Source organism: Athene cunicularia, assembly GCF_003259725.1.
Source record: "Athene cunicularia isolate RWA chromosome 1 unlocalized genomic scaffold, athCun1 chr1_part2, whole genome shotgun sequence".
NCBI lineage: Eukaryota > Metazoa > Chordata > Aves > Strigiformes > Strigidae > Athene > Athene cunicularia.
In genome coordinates this window covers 61,264,445-61,283,669 of record NW_020799092.1, presented here as the reverse complement: position 1 = coordinate 61,283,669, position 19,225 = coordinate 61,264,445, and the positions used below count along the sequence as shown (strand labels likewise).

At 37.4% G+C, this 19,225-nt stretch overlaps 1 protein-coding gene across 4 annotated transcripts in view; it reads left to right on the top strand.

Moving 5' to 3' along the window:
- Positions 1 to 17,813, top strand: part of MOV10L1 (Mov10 like RISC complex RNA helicase 1) — a 41,204-nt gene extending 23,391 nt beyond the window's left edge. Inside the window, exons 14-27 of one of the 4 annotated variants that reach the window (XM_026868304.1) lie at positions 459 to 517; positions 1,048 to 1,151; positions 4,246 to 4,342; positions 5,382 to 5,560; positions 6,076 to 6,222; positions 6,916 to 7,037; positions 7,834 to 7,933; positions 8,358 to 8,522; positions 9,992 to 10,165; positions 10,917 to 11,066; positions 12,668 to 12,775; positions 15,147 to 15,284; positions 16,041 to 16,132; positions 16,614 to 17,813. In XM_026868304.1, coding sequence (XP_026724105.1) covers positions 459 to 517; positions 1,048 to 1,151; positions 4,246 to 4,342; positions 5,382 to 5,560; positions 6,076 to 6,222; positions 6,916 to 7,037; positions 7,834 to 7,933; positions 8,358 to 8,522; positions 9,992 to 10,165; positions 10,917 to 11,066; positions 12,668 to 12,775; positions 15,147 to 15,284; positions 16,041 to 16,132; positions 16,614 to 16,623 — 1,645 coding nt within the window. In that variant the 3' untranslated portion in view covers positions 16,624 to 17,813. Of the gene's footprint in view, positions 1 to 458; positions 518 to 1,035; positions 1,152 to 4,245; positions 4,343 to 5,381; positions 5,561 to 6,075; positions 6,223 to 6,915; positions 7,038 to 7,833; positions 7,934 to 8,357; positions 8,523 to 9,991; positions 10,166 to 10,916; positions 11,067 to 12,667; positions 12,776 to 15,146; positions 15,285 to 16,040; positions 16,133 to 16,613 lie in introns of those variants that run through there. The other 3 variants (XM_026868303.1, XM_026868305.1, XM_026868306.1) reach the window with 3 other exon arrangements.
- The last annotated feature ends 1,412 nt before the right edge of the window (positions 17,814 to 19,225 follow it).

Here is a 19,225-nt window from a genome sequence, read left to right as displayed (position 1 = left end):
GGGGGTGTCTTGGGTTTGGGGGTTTTTTTTAAGAAAAAAATAACATGGCTGCAAGACTATGCAAATAAAAAAAGTTTGCTGATGTTAACCACCCATCCTTTTATACTTTTGTTTTATTCATGGGATCTTACCTGTATACAGTTGTTTAATCTTCTCTGTAAAATCAGCTTTGCAGAGAACTTTCTTGAAAGACTATCTAAGTCTGGGACACCAGGCCACCTTTGTCTCATTGAAGAGCTAGAGAATATATGTATCAATGTTTTTCACAGCAAAACTGTTGATTAGCACTTCTGCAGCATATTTCTCAGTAGGTGCTTCTTTAAAAAAAAATATATATAAAACTCTTATATGCACTGGTGCATAGTAAAAAATACCAGATACCTTGTAGGTTTATACTGTTGTAGTTTGTGGAGATGTAAATGTCTACTTTCATCTACAAATTCGTGTTCTGGTAACAGGACTACAAGCAGGCGATGCCAGCTGGCAGTTGAGCAAGCTGTCTACCTGGGTGAAAAAGGTACACTTCAGTTGGCTTAAGCTGTCTAGGGGAGTTCGTGGGGAGTCTTGTGTCTTATATTGCTTTCACATCAGGTCATACTGAGAATGCATTGCAGTTTGTTCTTGGGGAAGTTGGTTGGGTTTTTTTCAAAAACAACTCTGAATGTGGGTGCCATCAGAATGATTTAATCTGGTGGTCATCACAGGGGAGAGGCGTGGAAACAAACTTTTGTGAACTGTTTGACACAATAAGAATGGTATAAAACATACTGTTGTAATAATAGCAAGTGAAATGGCAGTGTTTTGTGTTACCTTAGAATCTATTAAAAAGCACTGATTTCCTGTTTTATGGTTGAGTAGAAGAATCCGTATGAGCTTCACACAAGTCTTTACCACTTTTATGTTAGTTCTGATAAACCAGTTTTGGCAACTCAGAGCAAGCTGATGTATCAGCAGGAATGTTAATCAGTGAAATGTTCAAAGTCTTTGTGTGGCTTTCAAATTTCTCTACTTTATCTTTTTCCTCTAAATTTGAAGTGCTGTTTCCAGAAAGACTTGTCTTACAATCACCACAAGCCATCAACACCCAGAATACTACCAAGAATTGTGTTGTTGATGTTGGACTTGAACAATGCTCCCAGCAGGGAAGTAAGGTATCTGTTCTGCAATTGTTCCTTAAACTGCTGAATACGGTTCAGATCGGTAACAGATACCTACTGTACAGCTATTTTTTAAAAAGGAATTGTATAGCAGAATATCAAAGCATTAAAGTCATGTTCTGCTGCTTTCTGATGACAAAAGTTTTTGTTTACTGCCTGGGGATAGGGGATTTTATGATGACATCCTATTAAGCTAACACTCCACTCTCAACTGGAAAGTGTTTATAAAAAAACCTGTATTGTTGTAACTGGAATTGTCAGATTTGGCTTAGACTAGTTTTTGTAGCTACTCTTGAGTAAATACTTAAGTCCTGTCACTGTGGCAGGAAATAATTTTATGATAGAAGGTAATTATCCTATTCTGAGTAGATTTATTCAGGTTTCTTAGATACTAGTTAAATTATATGAAGAAAATCTTAGAAAAGACTTCAGAAAGTTACCTAGTCCTCCTTCCTATTTGAAGCAGGACTGTCACTGTCATTAAATCAGGTCAGCTTGGGGGTGGGTGGGAGGGGTTTCTGGGGTAGGAGCCTCTGCATAACCTGTGCTTCACCACTCAAGATTTTTTCCTAATTCCCAGTATGAATCTTCCACCTGCAACTTGTGGATGTAGCCCCTTCTTATATGTGACTACAAAGAAGTTTGTGTCTCTGAGTTTTTTTGGTAATTCTGATTTAAGCCTCTTCACCTCCACATGACCAGACTAAAATTCAAGCTGTCTCACGTTCATAACAACATGATACTGGCTCATATACAGTTCTAGCATTCACAGTAACCCACAATCCTAAAAATTACTACTAAGGATTGCTACTCAGTTGGTATGTTCTCAGCCTGTCTTGGTTCACAGTCATTCAATCCCAGGTGTGGAGCTTTCCACTTCTCACTGAGCTCTCTGTTGGTTCTGTTGCAAAGTTTCTCATTGTCCCTCTGAACTGAAGATGCACCATCAGGCATTTGAGGTATTACTCCTGATTTTGTGTTGCCTACCAATTTGTCGAGTGTGTTATTTGGTCTCATCCTAGTCATTCATGAAGATACTGAATAACATTGGTCCCAACAACAATGCTGGCATTCTTAGCTTTTGACTAGCTTCCAGCTGAGTATCAAACTATTGATTAATACTCTTTAAGCCCAGTATTTCAGTCACTTTTGAACTCATCTAACTGTCTGTTATCTAGCTAATATGTCCTCAGGCTACAAATAAGAATTATGTGGTAAGTAAACAGTTTCAAAAGTCTTGCTGAGGTGAAGGAGTGTTAAAATGACTGCTTTTCTTTTGTCCATGTAATAGTCTCTTCATTACAGAAGAAAATCAGGTTGGTCATGGAAGGTCTGCCCGTTGGTTTAGCCATGTTGACTATTCCTGGTCACCTTTTTTCCAGTCATGTGAAGGATGTGGAATCCAGAAGGGTGTGCTCTGTGATATTGTCAGGGACTAGAGTGAATCTTATAAGCTGTAGTTCCCCGGGTCATGTGAGGCAGAAAAGACATATGAGTTCTTTCCCATATCATCCATCAATAAATTGTCGTCTTTTACCCATCTGTGAGCCTCTGTGATCCCTGAACTGTCCCTGTTCCACCACCACATTTGCTAAATCCCTTTTTATTCCTCTGTTCTTTTAGCTTCATCTGTACTTTGAGCTCTTTAACCTTTCTGATTTTGTCCAACTGTCCAAGCAGCGTTTTTATATTTTGACTGTCCTTGTTTGTGCTTGTAATAAGCTTTTTATAAACTCATCAATAAGCTACAAGCTTAGCTAAGCAAGCCTTTTATTGAAATTCCCAATGATCTTGTGGAACAGGGTGGTTTGTTTATGATCTCTCAGGAAACAACTTAGCTCTCCTATGCACCTTTTTCCCCACATGGTAGCTTCCCAGAGGATTTTGCCTGGTGATTTCTTACAGAAACTGAGACTTGCTCTAGCAGGGCCAGAGTTCTGACTTTGCTGCTTTACCCTATTAACCTTCATCTAGTCTTACAATCTCTGCAACAAAAGCTGGTATATGGACACATGCTCTTTCCTGTATATGAGCATCAAGTCTAATAGTGTTACTTCTGATCAGTATGTCAGCCATTTATGTCAGGAAGCTGTCAGCAACTCAGTCTAGGAATTCTAGACATTTTCTTGGGTGAATTGCAACAGGTGCGTGAATCACTGACATCTCATGGAAGCTGCATAACCTGTGATCAGGACACTGATGCTGGTTGTTTTGTCAGACGTCTCATCCATGTTGTCTTCCTTCTAGTGGAGATTTGTTACAGATCACCAGACAATATTGCTGCTGTTCTGTCCTCCTGTACAAACAACTTGGACACATCTCTGGTTTTGCAATTAATAATGTGCAATCAAGGAGCTCCTGCACATAGACTTAGAGCTGTGCTGGTGAGAGCAGCAGCACAGCCAGTTAATTGTTCTGCAAGAGGCCTGCTTCTACTGGGGCCTTTCTTTGACTGGAAGGATGGTGGAGAACATCACCTGGGCACCTTATGCTCACCCCAGAGCTGTATGATCTTCTCCTTGATCTATTCAAGGTGTCACTATACCCACATAAGTAGCAAAGGGAGTAGTCAAGACTAGATGAGTCTTGTGGTCCTTCCATGACGTCATGGCTCTGGGGAAGCAGCAAACACCTCTGTCCTGTACAAGAAATAAACAACCTCTTAACGTTCATCACTTCACTGGATTAGGATCAGTATTAAGATGATTGAGGCATCTGGTCCAGAACCTTGCAAACATTACGTTCCCCACAAGCAGTTTTCTCCTGTACTGCAATCTGAAAGTGGTATCATCTTGCTTAGTGGTATGGAATGTGAATGTTGGCTTTTGTGGAAGGAAACAACTTATTCACCCATGGCTTCAAAATCCTCATCTGAGCCTGCAAAGCCAAACTTTTAGAAATCTTAAGGTGGGAATTCCTACCACCTTCTTCTCCTACTCTATCTTTCTGTCTTCACAGTAGATATTCTACTTAATGGGATAATGCTATTTAATGGGAAAATTAAAACCTAGCAACTTCAAAAGTGTTAGTGAAGATAGTTGCCTGTCACTTTAGGGTTATAAATGCATTTATCTTCACTTTTTTTCAGGTCAGAAAACTGCAGAACAAACAGGCAGAATGCATGGCGTCAAGGGAGATGAACATAACAGATGTGATGAGAGTAGCTGCACAAACAAGCCAATTTGGTATACTTTAATACTTTATATTCAAGTATAGACAGTTCAGGATTGTAATCATGTTGGTAAACCAGGGCTAAAATACCTTTTAGACATCCTTGTGCTCTGTCTTTTAAAGACAAATTCTAGAACAGTACTAGCAGGAACTTTCATTGGAATCTTTCTCTATATTAATGTTTCTCTCCAGTTCATAGAATCACAGAATGGTTTGAGCTGGAAGGGACCTTAAAGGGGTCACCTTCTACTGGATCATGTTGCTTAAAGTCCCATCCAACCTGGCCTTGAACACTTCCAGGGACGGGGCAGCAAATGTCTAGTGATATATTTTGTACTCAAAGTATCATTTCCCAGTCATTTACTGGAAAATTTTTGGTCATATCCCCCATACTTGGGATAGCTACTTTACCAAAGATGATAAAACTTCAGAAAAGTTTTCAGAAAGCCTAAGGTCATTCCTATGCTTTTCTGAAAAGTGTGACTTTTAAATATCGGTGTACTTAATTGACAAATAGGGTGATTTTATCACTTTGTAGCAACAGGATGCCTAAAGAAATATGGAATGTATTATCCAGAATGCACTTCTGTCCAAGGGTTAATAAGATTCTGCTGTGGAAAGCTAAAGCTAGACTAATTCAGACAGGATTAAGAAAAAAGTAGTTGTGACTTGCTACTGGTCGTCTAGTACTCATACTATCCCTGAAGTACCAGTTACTGCAAATTACTGAAATTTTGCTGTTCTAGGACAGGAAAGTGAGCTTGATGCTAAAATGGAGTTTTTACATGTTAGTGGGTTATGTAATCATAGTCCTTTTCTGGTTTTCAATTTTATTAATTTTATACAATACACCTCTGAAATATACTTCTGAAATATTAATGGCTTATTTTCTACATGCTATTCTATGAAATCAGAATTCTTGAAATTCGTTTGTTGTTATCATGTAAAGAAAAATAAACATTTTTGAAGTATAATGTGAATAGCAATTGCTTTAATCAGCATATATTAAAAATATTTCTGTGACGTTTTAATATATGCTTATCTTGATTATAGTGGGTGAAACTGTGACACTTAAACAGGGAGCTGGTGAATTTTTCAATCCTATGCTGAATGAGCAACAGAAGCTGGCAGTGAAAAGGATACTGAGTGGCGAATGTCGTCCAACACCTTATGTTCTCTTTGGACCTCCAGGAACTGGAAAAACATTAACAGTAATTGAAGCTATTTTACAGGTAATGGTGGATGACAAATCAGTCATCTCCAATCTTTTCATGTTGGAACTCTTACAGTCATTCGGTAAGTACCACACTATTTTTTTTCCCAAGCAGTTTTCAAAATTATTATTTTTAAGATCATTTTCTATAGCTCTATGAAAGAGGAAAGATCTTGATTAAGATTTAACAGAATTCCTGAATGGCTTATTTTCAGGTTGTCTTGTCTTTGTCTTTAAAGCTGTAGTGAACGGTATCTAACTTGTGATTCCAGTAATGCGTAATATATTCATGAAGCACAGGTATACATTAATATGATAACCATTAGTCAATTCCCCTGTTAGTACACTCAGTTTGGGAGTACTTAGCCCTGACTTCAAAGACCGGTGTTCTTGAACTGCAAAAAGATGGATAAATATAACATGTATGCAAAACTCTTATGGATTCTGTATTCAGTGAAATAAAACTGGCATGTTTGAGCTATTGCTACTTCTCTAAATAACCTCTCTTTTTAATGTCCATCTTCTTTAATGTAGATATATTATACTCTACCAGATAGTCGAATTTTGGTTTGTGCACCATCAAATGCTGCAACAGATCTGATTTGCTTGCGGCTGCATCAAAGCAGTCTGTTAAAACCAGGATCTATGGTCCGAGTTAATGCTAGCTTCAGGTCAGAAGAGGTAAGTATTATAGATACCTGCCAGTTAATATTTCCATTTTAATATTTTGATCTTAAAATACTGATTTAAAAATGTAACTGACAGTGGTTATTAGGCTGGTTGAGCTTGTTTAGGATCCAGAGCATGAACATATTACTTCAGCTTTTCCAGAAGATTAACTGGAAATGTTGATCATAGTCCTTAATTTGATTGTATGAACATGAAATCTTAACCTCTTTCCTGCAGTGCTTGACTCCACAAGCAGCACATATGTATCGGTGGGACTTTCAGTGTTGCAAAATGCTTTGACTTACAAAGCAATCCTAAAATCTGACTGAAGTCAAGCCTTTGTCTCCAAATTAAGACTACTTACACAGAAAAGTAAGCAAGTAGGATTATGTTTATACAGTACATGCACAGTGTGTGTGTGTGTGTGCAACTTACATATGTGTATATATTTATATACATATGTATGTATATGAAGCATCCATATGTTCAATTTTGTTCCTTACAATAAAGAAAACACAGAAGTCTTACATATATACTTTATATATACTTCGTTTAGGCAAATTAATGAAGAATTCATTTCAGTGTATGAATGGATCTAAATCTTTTTGCTATGCTTCTAAAATAGTTTCCAGTGGGCTTTTTTTATTCAAATTAAAAAGTTTAGCTTGGGATTTTGTTTTACAAAATACCTTTTTGTTTCTGCAGCAAATTGATGACATGGTGAAACCTTACTGCAAAGATGGTGATGATATTCGGAAAGCATCATGGTTCAGGATAATAATTACCACATGCAGCAGTGCAGGACTGTTTTATCAAACAGAAATACGGTACAGTGCTATAGATAGGAATATCACTGAGATAGATGGATGCTACAAAACCCAGAGCTTTTAGATACCCTCTGTACTATAACTTGAGCCGTTTTAATACGGCTGACTGCATGTGCCTCTTTTGAAATTGTCTTCCTAGCAAACCACTTGGTTTTAGTAATTTTTCAGCAGAGACTTTCTCCATGGTAAATTTAAGAATTATCTTGAATAATTTTAACTGGTTTTGACACAACTTCTCCTCCATACCAGTGGGAGCCTTGAAAATTATATTGCTGGTGACAGTCATTTTAGCTCAAAATTATTGTTATACTAAAAATTATATTGTTTTTTATCAAGTCTCCTTTACTAAACAACCACCATGTCAAGCACTGTAAAAGGACCCTCTGAAGCCTAACTGGCTTGAGTTGTTCAGTAGAAGCAAAGTCTGTGAATTGATTGTCTTTGCTACACCGAGTGCATTGTTCTAATTAAATAGCTGAAGGATACTGAGAGCAAAGAAAGCTTTTCTAAGTGTCTTAACCTTGGTATAAACAATGCTTTAATTAAGCTAGATAACCAGTGGTTGTGTATATCAGAGTATGTAAATGAAATCAAATATGACATATTAAAGTTACCGTGTGTTTTGCATAGTCCAAGTTGAAAATATCCATCTTTGCTCTCTGTGTGTGTGGAGTTGCCTAGCACACTTGATAAGGAAGTTAATGGAATTGCTGAGGTCAACCACAGGGTGGCAGAATGAACTAATCTGAAAACAGCCCTTTTTTGGGTTCATGTTATTCATGTTACTTAATTCTAGGCTTGGACACTTCACTCATGTGATTCTGGATGAGGCAGGGCAAGCAAGTGAACCAGAGAGCCTGATTCCTATTGGGTTGATTTCAGAAGCTAATGGACAGGTAGTTGTCTCAGCATCATTTACTGAGAGGAAAAAATTTTGGTTTACTGTTTTAATTTTTGTGAATGACGTAGAGTGCAAGCAGCCATTTTTTGGTAATGAGTATGGAGTTCTGAGTACTTGAAATTAATCCTACTCATCCACAATATGCATTTCCTATACTTAAATGAGTTGTTTTCAATCTAAAACAAATCTCTATTGGTAGGACAGAATTCAGTCTGTGGAAGATGTCAAAATAAAAACATGCTTTCTTATTTAAGACAACAATGTACTTCTGTCCTGGCCCTAACCCTTCTTCACAGAATAGATGTTTGGAGGAAAGCAATGTAAATTGACCTTGGAATTCTGAAATGTGTATGTTATTGAAACTACTTTTTTTAATAACTGTTTTACTACAAGATGGATTTTTTTAATTGCATATACAGATAGTGCTTGTTGGAGATCCAAAGCAGTTAGGGCCAGTAATAAAATCTAAAATTGCACTGAGTTTTGGATTAAATATGTCCTTGATGGAAAGACTGACATCAAGAGAGATATATCTGAGAGATGAGGATGCTTTTGGTGCCTGTGGAGCATACAATCCTTTGTTGGTGAGTAGACCTACAATTTTAATTACTTTTTTTTTCATAAAAATCAGAAAAGGAGAAACTGTAGTTCCTACTGTTTCTTTAACACCTTTTTGCTCCCTGATGCCTAGTGATAAGTCTATTTTAAGAATTAGTTCTCTAGGAAAGCTTGATTATTTTGAATGTATACTCTGAACAGCAAGGATGCTGAGACCATCTAGCATGTTAAAACCCTTCTTTGAAGGAGTTATCTATTCTTAAACAGAGTAAGTCCAATATGGTACACAAAGCAGAATTCTAAATAACAGCTTAAAATTCCCTTCCATCTCCATTGTCCACATTTACCATAACTTCATAACTTAATTTTCCACAAATGACCAAGTACAACTTCTACTTTAAAGATAAAAGCCAACAAACTTAAAAGCAAAACACAGTTTAAACATAAAGTTTAATTTTGAAAACATCATATTTCAGGAAGGGAAAAAAGAAACTGTGCCTGTTCCTTTATCACCTCTTCCTCACAAGGACAGCTTCCCAAAGCTCGTCTGTAGTGCAGTACCTAAAGTCTATGTTAAGTGGCAGAGGTAGCACAGTACATAAACAAGCACAGATGTTTCAGCTACTTTAAATGATTGTCTGAATCTGAAATATAGAGCTAAAGTTAAACTTATTGAGATGCCTTTCCATTCTTATGGTAATATACTTTGAAGATTTAAACTGCGAACAAAAGATGACCATGTAAGCAGAGGAGGGAGCAAATCTGATGGCAGACTTTAAGGGGAAAAAGTGGGGATATTTGGGCCTAGGCTTTGGGTTGGGTTCAGCCCACTGAAAAATCTGTCATGCTTCCTCCTAATATCTTTCATTGTTGTCTTTCTTATACAATGCTTAAGTAGAATTGGCTTAGTGAGAGGGCAGGAAGTACGAGGGCTTTAATGATACCATTGGACTTGAGTAGCATGTTAGTCTTTTTACAGGACGCTTTTTTTCTAGCTGGTTATTACTGATTGGAATGCTGCCTTAAGGCGATTCTTTCATTTGAAGACAAATGCATTTCTGGTTTCTCAGGCCAGCTTCTATCAGCTGTTCTGATACTCCTTTTCTGCCTGTCAAGACTGCCTCAAAAAAACAGGTTATGTCCATGGAAACCCTGTTAAAAGAACCTGACTCTTAAAAAAAGAGAATGCAGCTATAGATCAAATGTTTGAAGAAACTGGAGAATGAATTCATCTATCATGTACATGCGGTTTGCTTTTTTCTTTTTTTTTTTCCTTTGGAGAGGAAGGAGATGGTCCTTCAAAAAACTACTTTTATTTAGTATTTATTTACAGAAAATCACAGCCACATTTTTTGCCTTTAATACAGTTCTTTGGCAGCTTTAGAAAAGCTAAATGCTAGAGGATGGTAATGTGTAGTATCTACTTGGAAGCTGTGTACTGTGAAGTCTGATGTATAATTATCTGAGTTATGGATTTTGGGTTTTGTCTTTGCAGATCACAAAACTTGTAAAGAACTACAGGTCACATTCTGCATTGCTTGCCTTGCCATCTAAATTGTTTTATCATAAGGAGCTAGAAGTCTGTGCAGACACTTCAGCAGTGACTTCTTTGTTGCACTGGGAGAAACTGCCCAGGAAGGGATTTCCATTAATTTTTCATGGAATAAGGGTATGTGAAATGTTCATGTAGTGAAAGTATTAAGGAAGCCTGATAGATGTTTGTTGATATTGTAGATGAGTTTTCTTTAGAATGAATTCTAGGAGGGATATAAAAAAGAATAAACTTTCTTCTGCAAGTAATATGACTTCCTGACCATCTGGTTTCAGAAACAACTACTGAAATCAGATGTTTGCTAAGAACTTGAGCAGCTGCCCATTGAATTGTATTGTGGAGGCATTTTGATACAAATTTAAATTCATAGCACATTGACCAAGATGGAGCTACAATCACTGTCTTTAGATTGCTTTTGATGAGTTTTCTACATTAGAATGAATACAAGCCTCTAAAACTAGAGAATTATTAAGGCTTAAGTAGGCAGGGGGAAAAAATAGTATTTTGGGAAAAAAGGTTTTCTTCAGGCTTCTGAGAAGTTACTAAAAAAATGATAATATCTACTGCTTAGAGAGGCTTGGTTGTGAACTCTTCTGCCTTGCACAAAAGCAAGATACCACCTTGGTAAGAGTTAACTCAGAATAGTAGGTATTAACTCATCTGTTGCATGCTTGAAGTACTGTTGTCATATAAATTCTTCAGCTTAAAAAACCAATATAAAATGTTAGGTGATGCTTGTTCATTGGAATGCATGTGTAGTGTACCTTTTTTTTTTTTCATTTAGGATGTATAAGAATAATCTACTAATAAATATGTAGTCACTTCTGCACCAGGTCTTCATCTTCTAATTTCCTTTCCCTTAATACAGGGCAATGAAACACGTGAAGGTCACAGTCCTTCATGGTTTAATCCAACTGAAGCAGTTCAAGTAATGCAGTACTGTTGCCAGCTTGCTAAAAATGAAAATGCTGCAGTGTCAGTGACTGATATTGGAGTGATCACACCATATCGTAAACAGGTGTAACAGATGTCTAAGAATGTCAAAGTTGCTGTACTTCGTCTTGTGATTTTTTTAGATTGTGGCTGTGGTTTGTTAAAGCAGGGAAGTGTATCTCAAAACTTCACTGTTGTGTGTTCTATTACACAGTGTATTATCAATCATTAATGATGTTTCCACTGAAATCTAAACCTAAAGACAGAAGTAATGGCATTCTGCTTTCTTTAGTTTTAAAAATCAGGAAACAATTAAGGAGAAATCTGCTTGCAGTTTGGGAGACAGAAGCAGATTTTTTTTCAGTTTTTGGGAATAAAGAGTGCAAGTTAAGAATTTATTATCTAACAGCTGGAACAGCAATTTAATTCTGGCACTTGCTGCACTGAGTGGAACAAAAGGGAAATGCAGTGAAGTAGATGGCATGTCACCTTGTTATGGCTTTGAGGAAACTAGAGGAATTGGGACTACTTAGCTGTTCCATAGTCAGACACAGAATTTTGTGCTGCTGTTTAAACCTCTAGAGAATGTTGAATGTCAACTTCAAAAGCTGTCGTTTGTTTTTAAAACTATTTATATTCAGTTCTTTAGTATGTGATGTCTGCTTTCATTTTAAAAAGATTAAATCTCCTTTCCTTTCCAGAGGATGCTCTGGACAGTGTGCCTATTGTTTTTCTTGATGTTCACATCTTAGTATTCATGCACTTGCATGCCTGGGTTGGGGGTACACTGTGAGGTGTGTGGAAAAGGCCACCACCTTTTGAAGAAATCTAACTAGCAAATTAGAGCTCTGCCTGTACTGATCCTACTGGTCAGGTGTATGCACCTGCCTGTGTTTATAGTTACTACTTATTTTTCAACTATTTATTGATGTGACTGAACCTCTTGTACCTGAACCTCCCCTAAAACACATCATTTAATATGATTGTCCTTTATCTGCCTATGATGCAAGGCATACAATAGTAATGTCCACTTCAAAAAAGTCACCTTGTATTGCAGGAATGCTGGTTAGAAAGTAGTCACTGACTGTAATCCTCAGTTTAGCCAGGTGTGATTTCTTGGTGAATTTCTTGGAGCTTAAGGTATAGTCTCCAAGCAGCTTTTGGGAGATGGTAATATACTGATCCCACCTATACCAGCATTCCAGTGTGTGAGACTCCTTATTCTTTCTCTTCTGGGGGAGGGTACTTAAGGTCACATCACACTTAAGTCTTTCACTCTGCATGATGTGGTTGACTAGCAAAGGTGGAATCTCTGCACAGTTCTCTTGAGAGGCTGGGGGAAGCTGCTTGCCCTACCACAGCTGTGGTTGGGATTTAATGCACATTGGAAGAGGAGGATTTATAGCTCCAAGGTTTTCTTCTCATTAAAATCTAGGTTATTCAAAATCTGTTGATTTCTGGTTTTAAATGATGGTAGTGAGTACTACTACTAAGTTGTGTAATAAGTCTGATATTTCTTAGGAGAAGTTATTGGTTTATTATAAAACCTTAGTAGTGGATGATGGCTAAGCTTGGTGTAGGCATTCCCTGTGACATCGCATACTTGTATGTGTAGTATGTTTTCAGTTTTGAAGTAATCCACTCAAATATGAAAATAAATTCCTTCAAACACTTTTTTTTTGGTAGGTGGAAAAAATTAGATTTCTTCTAAGAAGTATTGATTTGGCAGACATCAAAGTTGGCACAGTAGAAGAGTTTCAAGGGCAGGAGTACACAGTTATCATCTTGTCAACAGTATGTATATTTATTGTGGTCCTTTGGAGAGATTTTTGTGTCTAGTTCTCTATTTCCTTTTTGATACAGGGCTTTTAAAAATAAAAATTTTAAAGCTATATTTTTGTCAGTCTGTTACAGTATTTGAAAACAGGATAATTCATGCTATGTTTCTACTTCAGCAGTACACTAGTCACAGGCCATCATTTTAACAGTACATCAACTTGATTCATAGTTGGTTTTGGTTTGACTACATCTATGTAATTATGAAGGTATAGGGGTATAAACTGCATCACTAGAAACTTTTAGATAACCATGAAAATGCAGAGGTGTTTGGTTTCACTCTTTGCAATAAATAGGACTTTCAGAAAGCTGCTGACAAAAGGGAGCATTCAGAAAATGTGGGAAGATGCATGTGTTTGGAAAGACGATATTTGTGCCTTTGAGCCTTGCATTTGATAGACGGGGAAGGAGAGGATTGTGTCAGAGTGCTGGGAGGGAGTTGCTGTTGTTATTTGGAAGCTGGCAGCCCTTGTCTCTCACCCCTTGCAAACCTGATGACCTGTACACTTGATCAGATGTCTGTTTTTTCTGAAAGATCTCAGTGCATGTTATCTGCAGGTGACAGACAAAGATGTAGTTTTCAGGCAGTTGATTAGAGTGTAGGAATCCTGTCTGTAGCAGCTGAGACATCAGGCTTCAGAAGACTGAGGTTGAGCTGAGGTTAGATGCAGGCATATGCCAGTTTCCCTTCTCTAAATGCTCCAGTGCATATGCATCCCTGGTATTTGAATTCGCATGAAAGCCTCATGAAATGAAAAGCCACAGCAGCTTCTTTAGGGCCTACTTTTCTGCCCTTCTCAGGCATGTTAGATTGTTGGCTAGGGCTCTTGACAGAGACTTTTCTTTGTATTATGAAGGAGAAATCAGTGTGGAGCGGAGAAGTGTAAGCAGCAGCTTATAGCTACTGAGGCTTTTTGCAAACAGCTTCTTGCTACCAGAATATGTGATACCAATCCTTTATGTACTGAGACAGCATCCATCAAATGCACATTCTACGCACACTGAACTCCTGGATAGAAGTAAAAATCTGTGCTGGATCAGTGGAAGAGACAGTTGGGAAACTTTAGGGAAAGGCTGACGTAATACTTTGAATCAGCAAGGGATATAAGATCAGTGTACGTGATTGTGTTTGAGGGTTTAGACTTTTCTGGTGGGCATTATGGGCCCTAGATAGTTGTATTTCTACAACTGTGTGGAATTCAGTTCAGAACACAAGAAGTCTGCATATGCCTGCTTTTTTCCAAATGGTAATGTGGTTTTGGTGCAGTAGGTCTCTAAAGTAAAAAATTCAAGGGTTTGGAACATGGAGTTCCAGAGGTGTTTATGACCTGGGACCCCTCAGGGCTGGGCTGTTCAAGAATGTACAGTACAGGCAGAGCCTGTCTAAGTCTGAGTAATGGCATATAAGGCAAACTGATCAAAGGAGGAAGTATAGGCCAGGAATTAGTAGTTGAAGATATGACCAGTACTGGGCTACTTCTAACAGGAGTACATAGGATTTCCAGGAGAGAGGGGGATAAAATAGCTGTGTAAACAATTAGAACACTGGAAAACAATGTGAATGTGGAGTGGAGGAACAGCTGTTTTGGGGGGAGTTTTTTGTGGTTTGGGCAAAGAGTCTGTAGGATTTTCTTGCTTGTCTTTTTCCTGATGGCAGTGGTACTATGCTTACTTCCTTTGTTTTGTGTCATACCATAGCTTTTCAATCCAGCATTATATCTCAAATTAGTTCTAGGTATGTACTATGGTCCTATGTATAAGAATTCATTCTTTTAGTCACAATTTTTTTTTATCAAAGATGTGTTCAAATATAGATGAAATAGATGGAGGTGAAAATGTAATAAGCAGTAGTTATAGCATGTTGCTTTGGCTGTTTTTTCTAAGCTAAGTCAAAGCACACTGATGAGACTACTGAAGAAGGCTTGCAGAAACAGAATCTGAATTGCCATTGAACTGTCAGAATTAGAATACCAGCAGCTCTATCATTTCTTAGACTGAAAAGGTAAAATCATGGGGTTTTAGGAAGCAGTTTTGGTATCTTGGCTTTCATATTACAGTGGATAGTCCCGATGCTAAAATTAAACTAGTACACTAGTTTCTCTTGAAATTGTAAAAGTTGCATTAGCAGCCAGTTGGAGAATACACCTTCTGTGGGAAAGCCAATGGTGAGAAATAGCTAGCTGCCTGAAATTTAGGTTATGAACTAATTTGTGCATTAATGATGCTGAGCTGTGGGTTGCTGCAGTAAGCGAATACTATGTTAAAGTTACACTATGGCTAGGTAAGTTGCTTTCTCTTTATTTCTAAAACTATCCATAATTAATTTTAGGTGCGATCTCATGAAGGCTTCTTTGATGATGACAAATACTGCTTGGGCTTTCTTTCTAACCCAAGGAGATTTAATGTAGCGATTACTAGAGCAAAAGCTTTGCTGATTGTTGTGGGAAATCCTCATGTTCTTGTGAAAGTAAGTTTTGGATTTATCTTTAATTGCATGTGGTATTTGCTACAGTAAATGAACAATTTGGGATGTTAATCTGATGCGAGGGAGTATAAAATTATGTTTAGAATTGGTATGTTGTTCTCAGCCTGCCTTTGGGAATATCTGAGTTCTGTGGGTTCCTATGAGTATGGACAGTTCAGGCACCCACACAGTAGACTTCCAAGCACAGAGGAAATCATAATGTTGATCTGCACCTATGGGCTTCTACCTTCTTTTTCTTGCTAGAAGAGGTCAGAACCTCCATGCAGAAGTTCTCCAGCAGCCTACAAGTCCAGTAAACATGTTTTGAATAACCTTCGGCAGTCACATTCTTCACAAAATGCAGTTGCTTCACTTTTTAAATGGAGGGTGTTAGGAGTGATTGTTCCCAATTAATGTAGCAGCTTAATTTTGAACCCATACATGGTTCTTCCATAGGAATAAGGTGAGCTTTTCTTAATACCTGATGTTAGATCTGACTTTCTGGATAAGAAAGAAAGCAGTATTACAGAAATGGTCTGAATAGAAAGTTTAGTCTCCCCACACCTATGTGCAACAAATTAACTTACACAGCTATAGGTATCTTCCTCCCATATTAAACCATTCTTGCACAATTTGTAGATTTTGGCTTCTGGAAGAGGGCCTGTTAAATCTCCTGCGTTCATATGCCCTGCTAATTTGTTTGAAAATTCACTTCACAGAGCAGCATGATTTAAGTTAAACATTAATCTTCTCTTGTAGGATCCCTGTTTTTGTGCACTGTTGGAATACAGTCTAATGAATAGAGTTTATGTAGGTTGTGACCTGCCTTTGGAGCTGGAATGCCTGCAGAAGTGAGTGTCTGGTCTTCACTTTAACCTTGGTAGATTTGGATCAGTTTACGGTGTTTTTAAAGATAGTATCATTTGAAAGATTGATAAATACAACAACCTGTGATTTATCATAGTAGTATTTGATTTTGCATTCCTTACTGTAAACATAACATGTAATGTAACCACATTTTCTCCCACCCTGTAAGAGTCTAAGCATTAAATATTAAATAAGAGCTGTCGTTGACTTTGGTATTTTACATATCCCCAAATGATCCATTATGTATTTGACCATAAGGATTTGGGGGTGGGGGGTTTCAGGGGAAATGTTTAAGGTGACTTTACTGTAATTAAAGAAAAATGCTTGAAGATTGATTTAAACATGTTCCTTCCAGTAACACATAATATGTTGTTAAATGGGTGTTATCTACTAGATGAAACTTCTTTTATCAAAATTGTTGTTCATGGAAAAGTAAGCAAAATTTTTTCTTTTTTCCTTTGACAGGTTTGACTAGTTTTTCAGTGTTCAAGATGCATTCAGTCCTTATCTGTTCTGAAACTAAGAATACTTAACAGAAATTTGGTCCTGAGAAAAACCAGCACCTTTTGCCATCAGGGAAAGGCACATGTTTTGAACTGGTTGAAAATAATTCCAAACAAGATTTTTAATACTTAAAGAAGTGAAAAAGTTGAAATTTAACAGTATAAAATAGTAGTGGCAACTTATTTGCCTTTCTGTTTAAAATTCATATGATGTTATGCATCCACATAGAACAGTATGCTTGAATCTAACAGTATGCCTCAATCCTCCAAGCTTCAGAACAAAAATATCGTTGAACTCTTGTGTTAGCTTTTACCTTATTCTGTATTTTTTCAGCTTCTCAGTTTTCTCAGACTTCTGTAGTGCCTCCTAAAACTAGACCATCCCAAGAACATGTGTCTTGTAATTTTGTTACGGGAGTGTTACAGTAATACATAAACAATGAACGGGAATGATATATTAATATCTCCACATGACTGATATTGAGGATCTTAAGCAAAGCATATGTAAAACCCCACTTCCAGTTTTTAAGGCCTTTATGTATACAACTGAGATCACACAGGATTTTTCTTGGTTTTCCACTGTAGTCCAGCAATGTGCTGTGGTGTACGTTCAAACAACTTCTGAAATGGTGGGTTGAAAAAAAAAAAAGAATTAAAACCATGGTTTTTGTTTCAAGTACACTGTAGAATAAAGTATCTTGTTTTATTTTGACACAGTTGAAAATAACTGATGGGTTAGCAGTATTCCTGCAGTCAGCTTCATTGGGCACTGTGCTGTGCCTTTAACCAGTGGTTTTTTTCTTGTCCTCTCCTTGGTGATAAAGTCTTGCCACACAACACTTTAGAAATAGTTGGACAACTTGCCAGTGTGTTTAGGAACTGCCAGTACAAGAAGATGTATTTTTGTAACAGACAGAAGTATTTTGGATAGGACTATAGTTTACAGAGAAACAAATAGAAGGGAAAAAAAGATACCAAGCTTTTGTTTGCTTGTTTACAGTCTGCTCATCACTTTCATTCCTGGTCTGCCCTGTACCTATTTCCTCTGCAAAACACAATATGTAGATACTGTAACTTACTAGATGTCAAACATGGTAAAACATCAAAGCCAGATCCTACATAAGGGTACACTGTATGGTGACACATAGTGTGATGAACCTAGAATCACCTCTGTCAAACTGTCCTCTGTGCCAGGCCTGGCTTCCTCTGCATGGTAGTGTTCTGCTTAAATTGCCTTCGCTTGTGACAGGCTGGAATAGATGGTGTTGCTGAAAATACCAGCACCAGTGCTGCCCTGCCACTATTCTACATCAAACTCAGGGAGTTGTTCAACTAAGAATCTGTCCTAGTTGTTGCCTGTTGAAAGAATCTTGCCTCAGGATTATGTTATGCCATACCACATCTCATACCCCTGCTCAGACTTCCTGCTAACCTTGCTCTTTGTCAGTATGCTCAGGCTCTCTTCAGAGAACAGTGAAGAGATGGCAGTGGAGATGGATGATGATTACTGTATCACAAGATCTAACCCAGAACTTCTGGCATAGCAGAGTAGCAGAGGATTGATTATACTGTGATACTTAATAGATACAAGTTTAATAATCTTTCAACTGTCATAGTTTGCATGTTGACATCAGTTTATTTTTGTGTAAACTACTTGATTTATCTTTAAACAAATACTTGTGATTTTATTGCTCAGTGGAAGTCAAATGATAAATGCCTGTTACCATATATAGTGTTTATTTTTCTAGAATAGTTCTTAGTATAAAGGGCAGGTGCACATTTTTTGAGGGAAGAAAATAAAATCTTTCACCCAACAACTACATTTTGCTAGTGGAGAAACTCACATTCCTTTCACTGATAACTGTTCTTACTGTAACTTGTATCATCCACAACTAAAATGTGAAAACCTTTTCCCTGAGTTAAGAATAGTGTCTGACAGTCTTAAGTGCTTACAGAGAAGTGTTTATGCTTCACATTTCTTTCTGACTACCCAGATGCTACTGAAAACTTTGAAGATAGACCTACCCATTAGAACTGTGCAGGATTAAGTAGTGTTTGCAACTTTAGAACAGTTTCTTCTGGCACCTTGATGTGCTGGCAGAGCTGGTTGTTCACAGGTCTTAGCTTCAGTATTCTAGTCACCTCTCTCATGAAGTCATAAGGCCTGATGAGCTCCAATGAGGAAAATAGGAGAAAACAAAGTTCTCAGTATTGATTAAAATCATCTTTCATTTTTATGGTGACAAAAATTTATATAAATTTCTTTGGAGATATGCAAAAAAAGAGGATCAGCCACTGCATGCAGAAGTAGCAATGACAGAGACAGTTGAGAGTCAGTCTCTTTCTTTTAGGGACAGTCAAACTAAGTGTTGCTTTGCATGAAAACCCTGTTCCAGTTATTCAGTTCTGTTTACAGCAACAGTCTTTTCCCAAAAAAACCTGACTTTGTCATGGCAGTTTCTGATTTATTAATTCCTTGCCTTACTAAGATACTACAGAAGCCAGACAGGTGGTTTCCACCATGTCTTGAGGAGCAGGTCAGAGAACACAGGAACACTATTACAAATTCTTCTT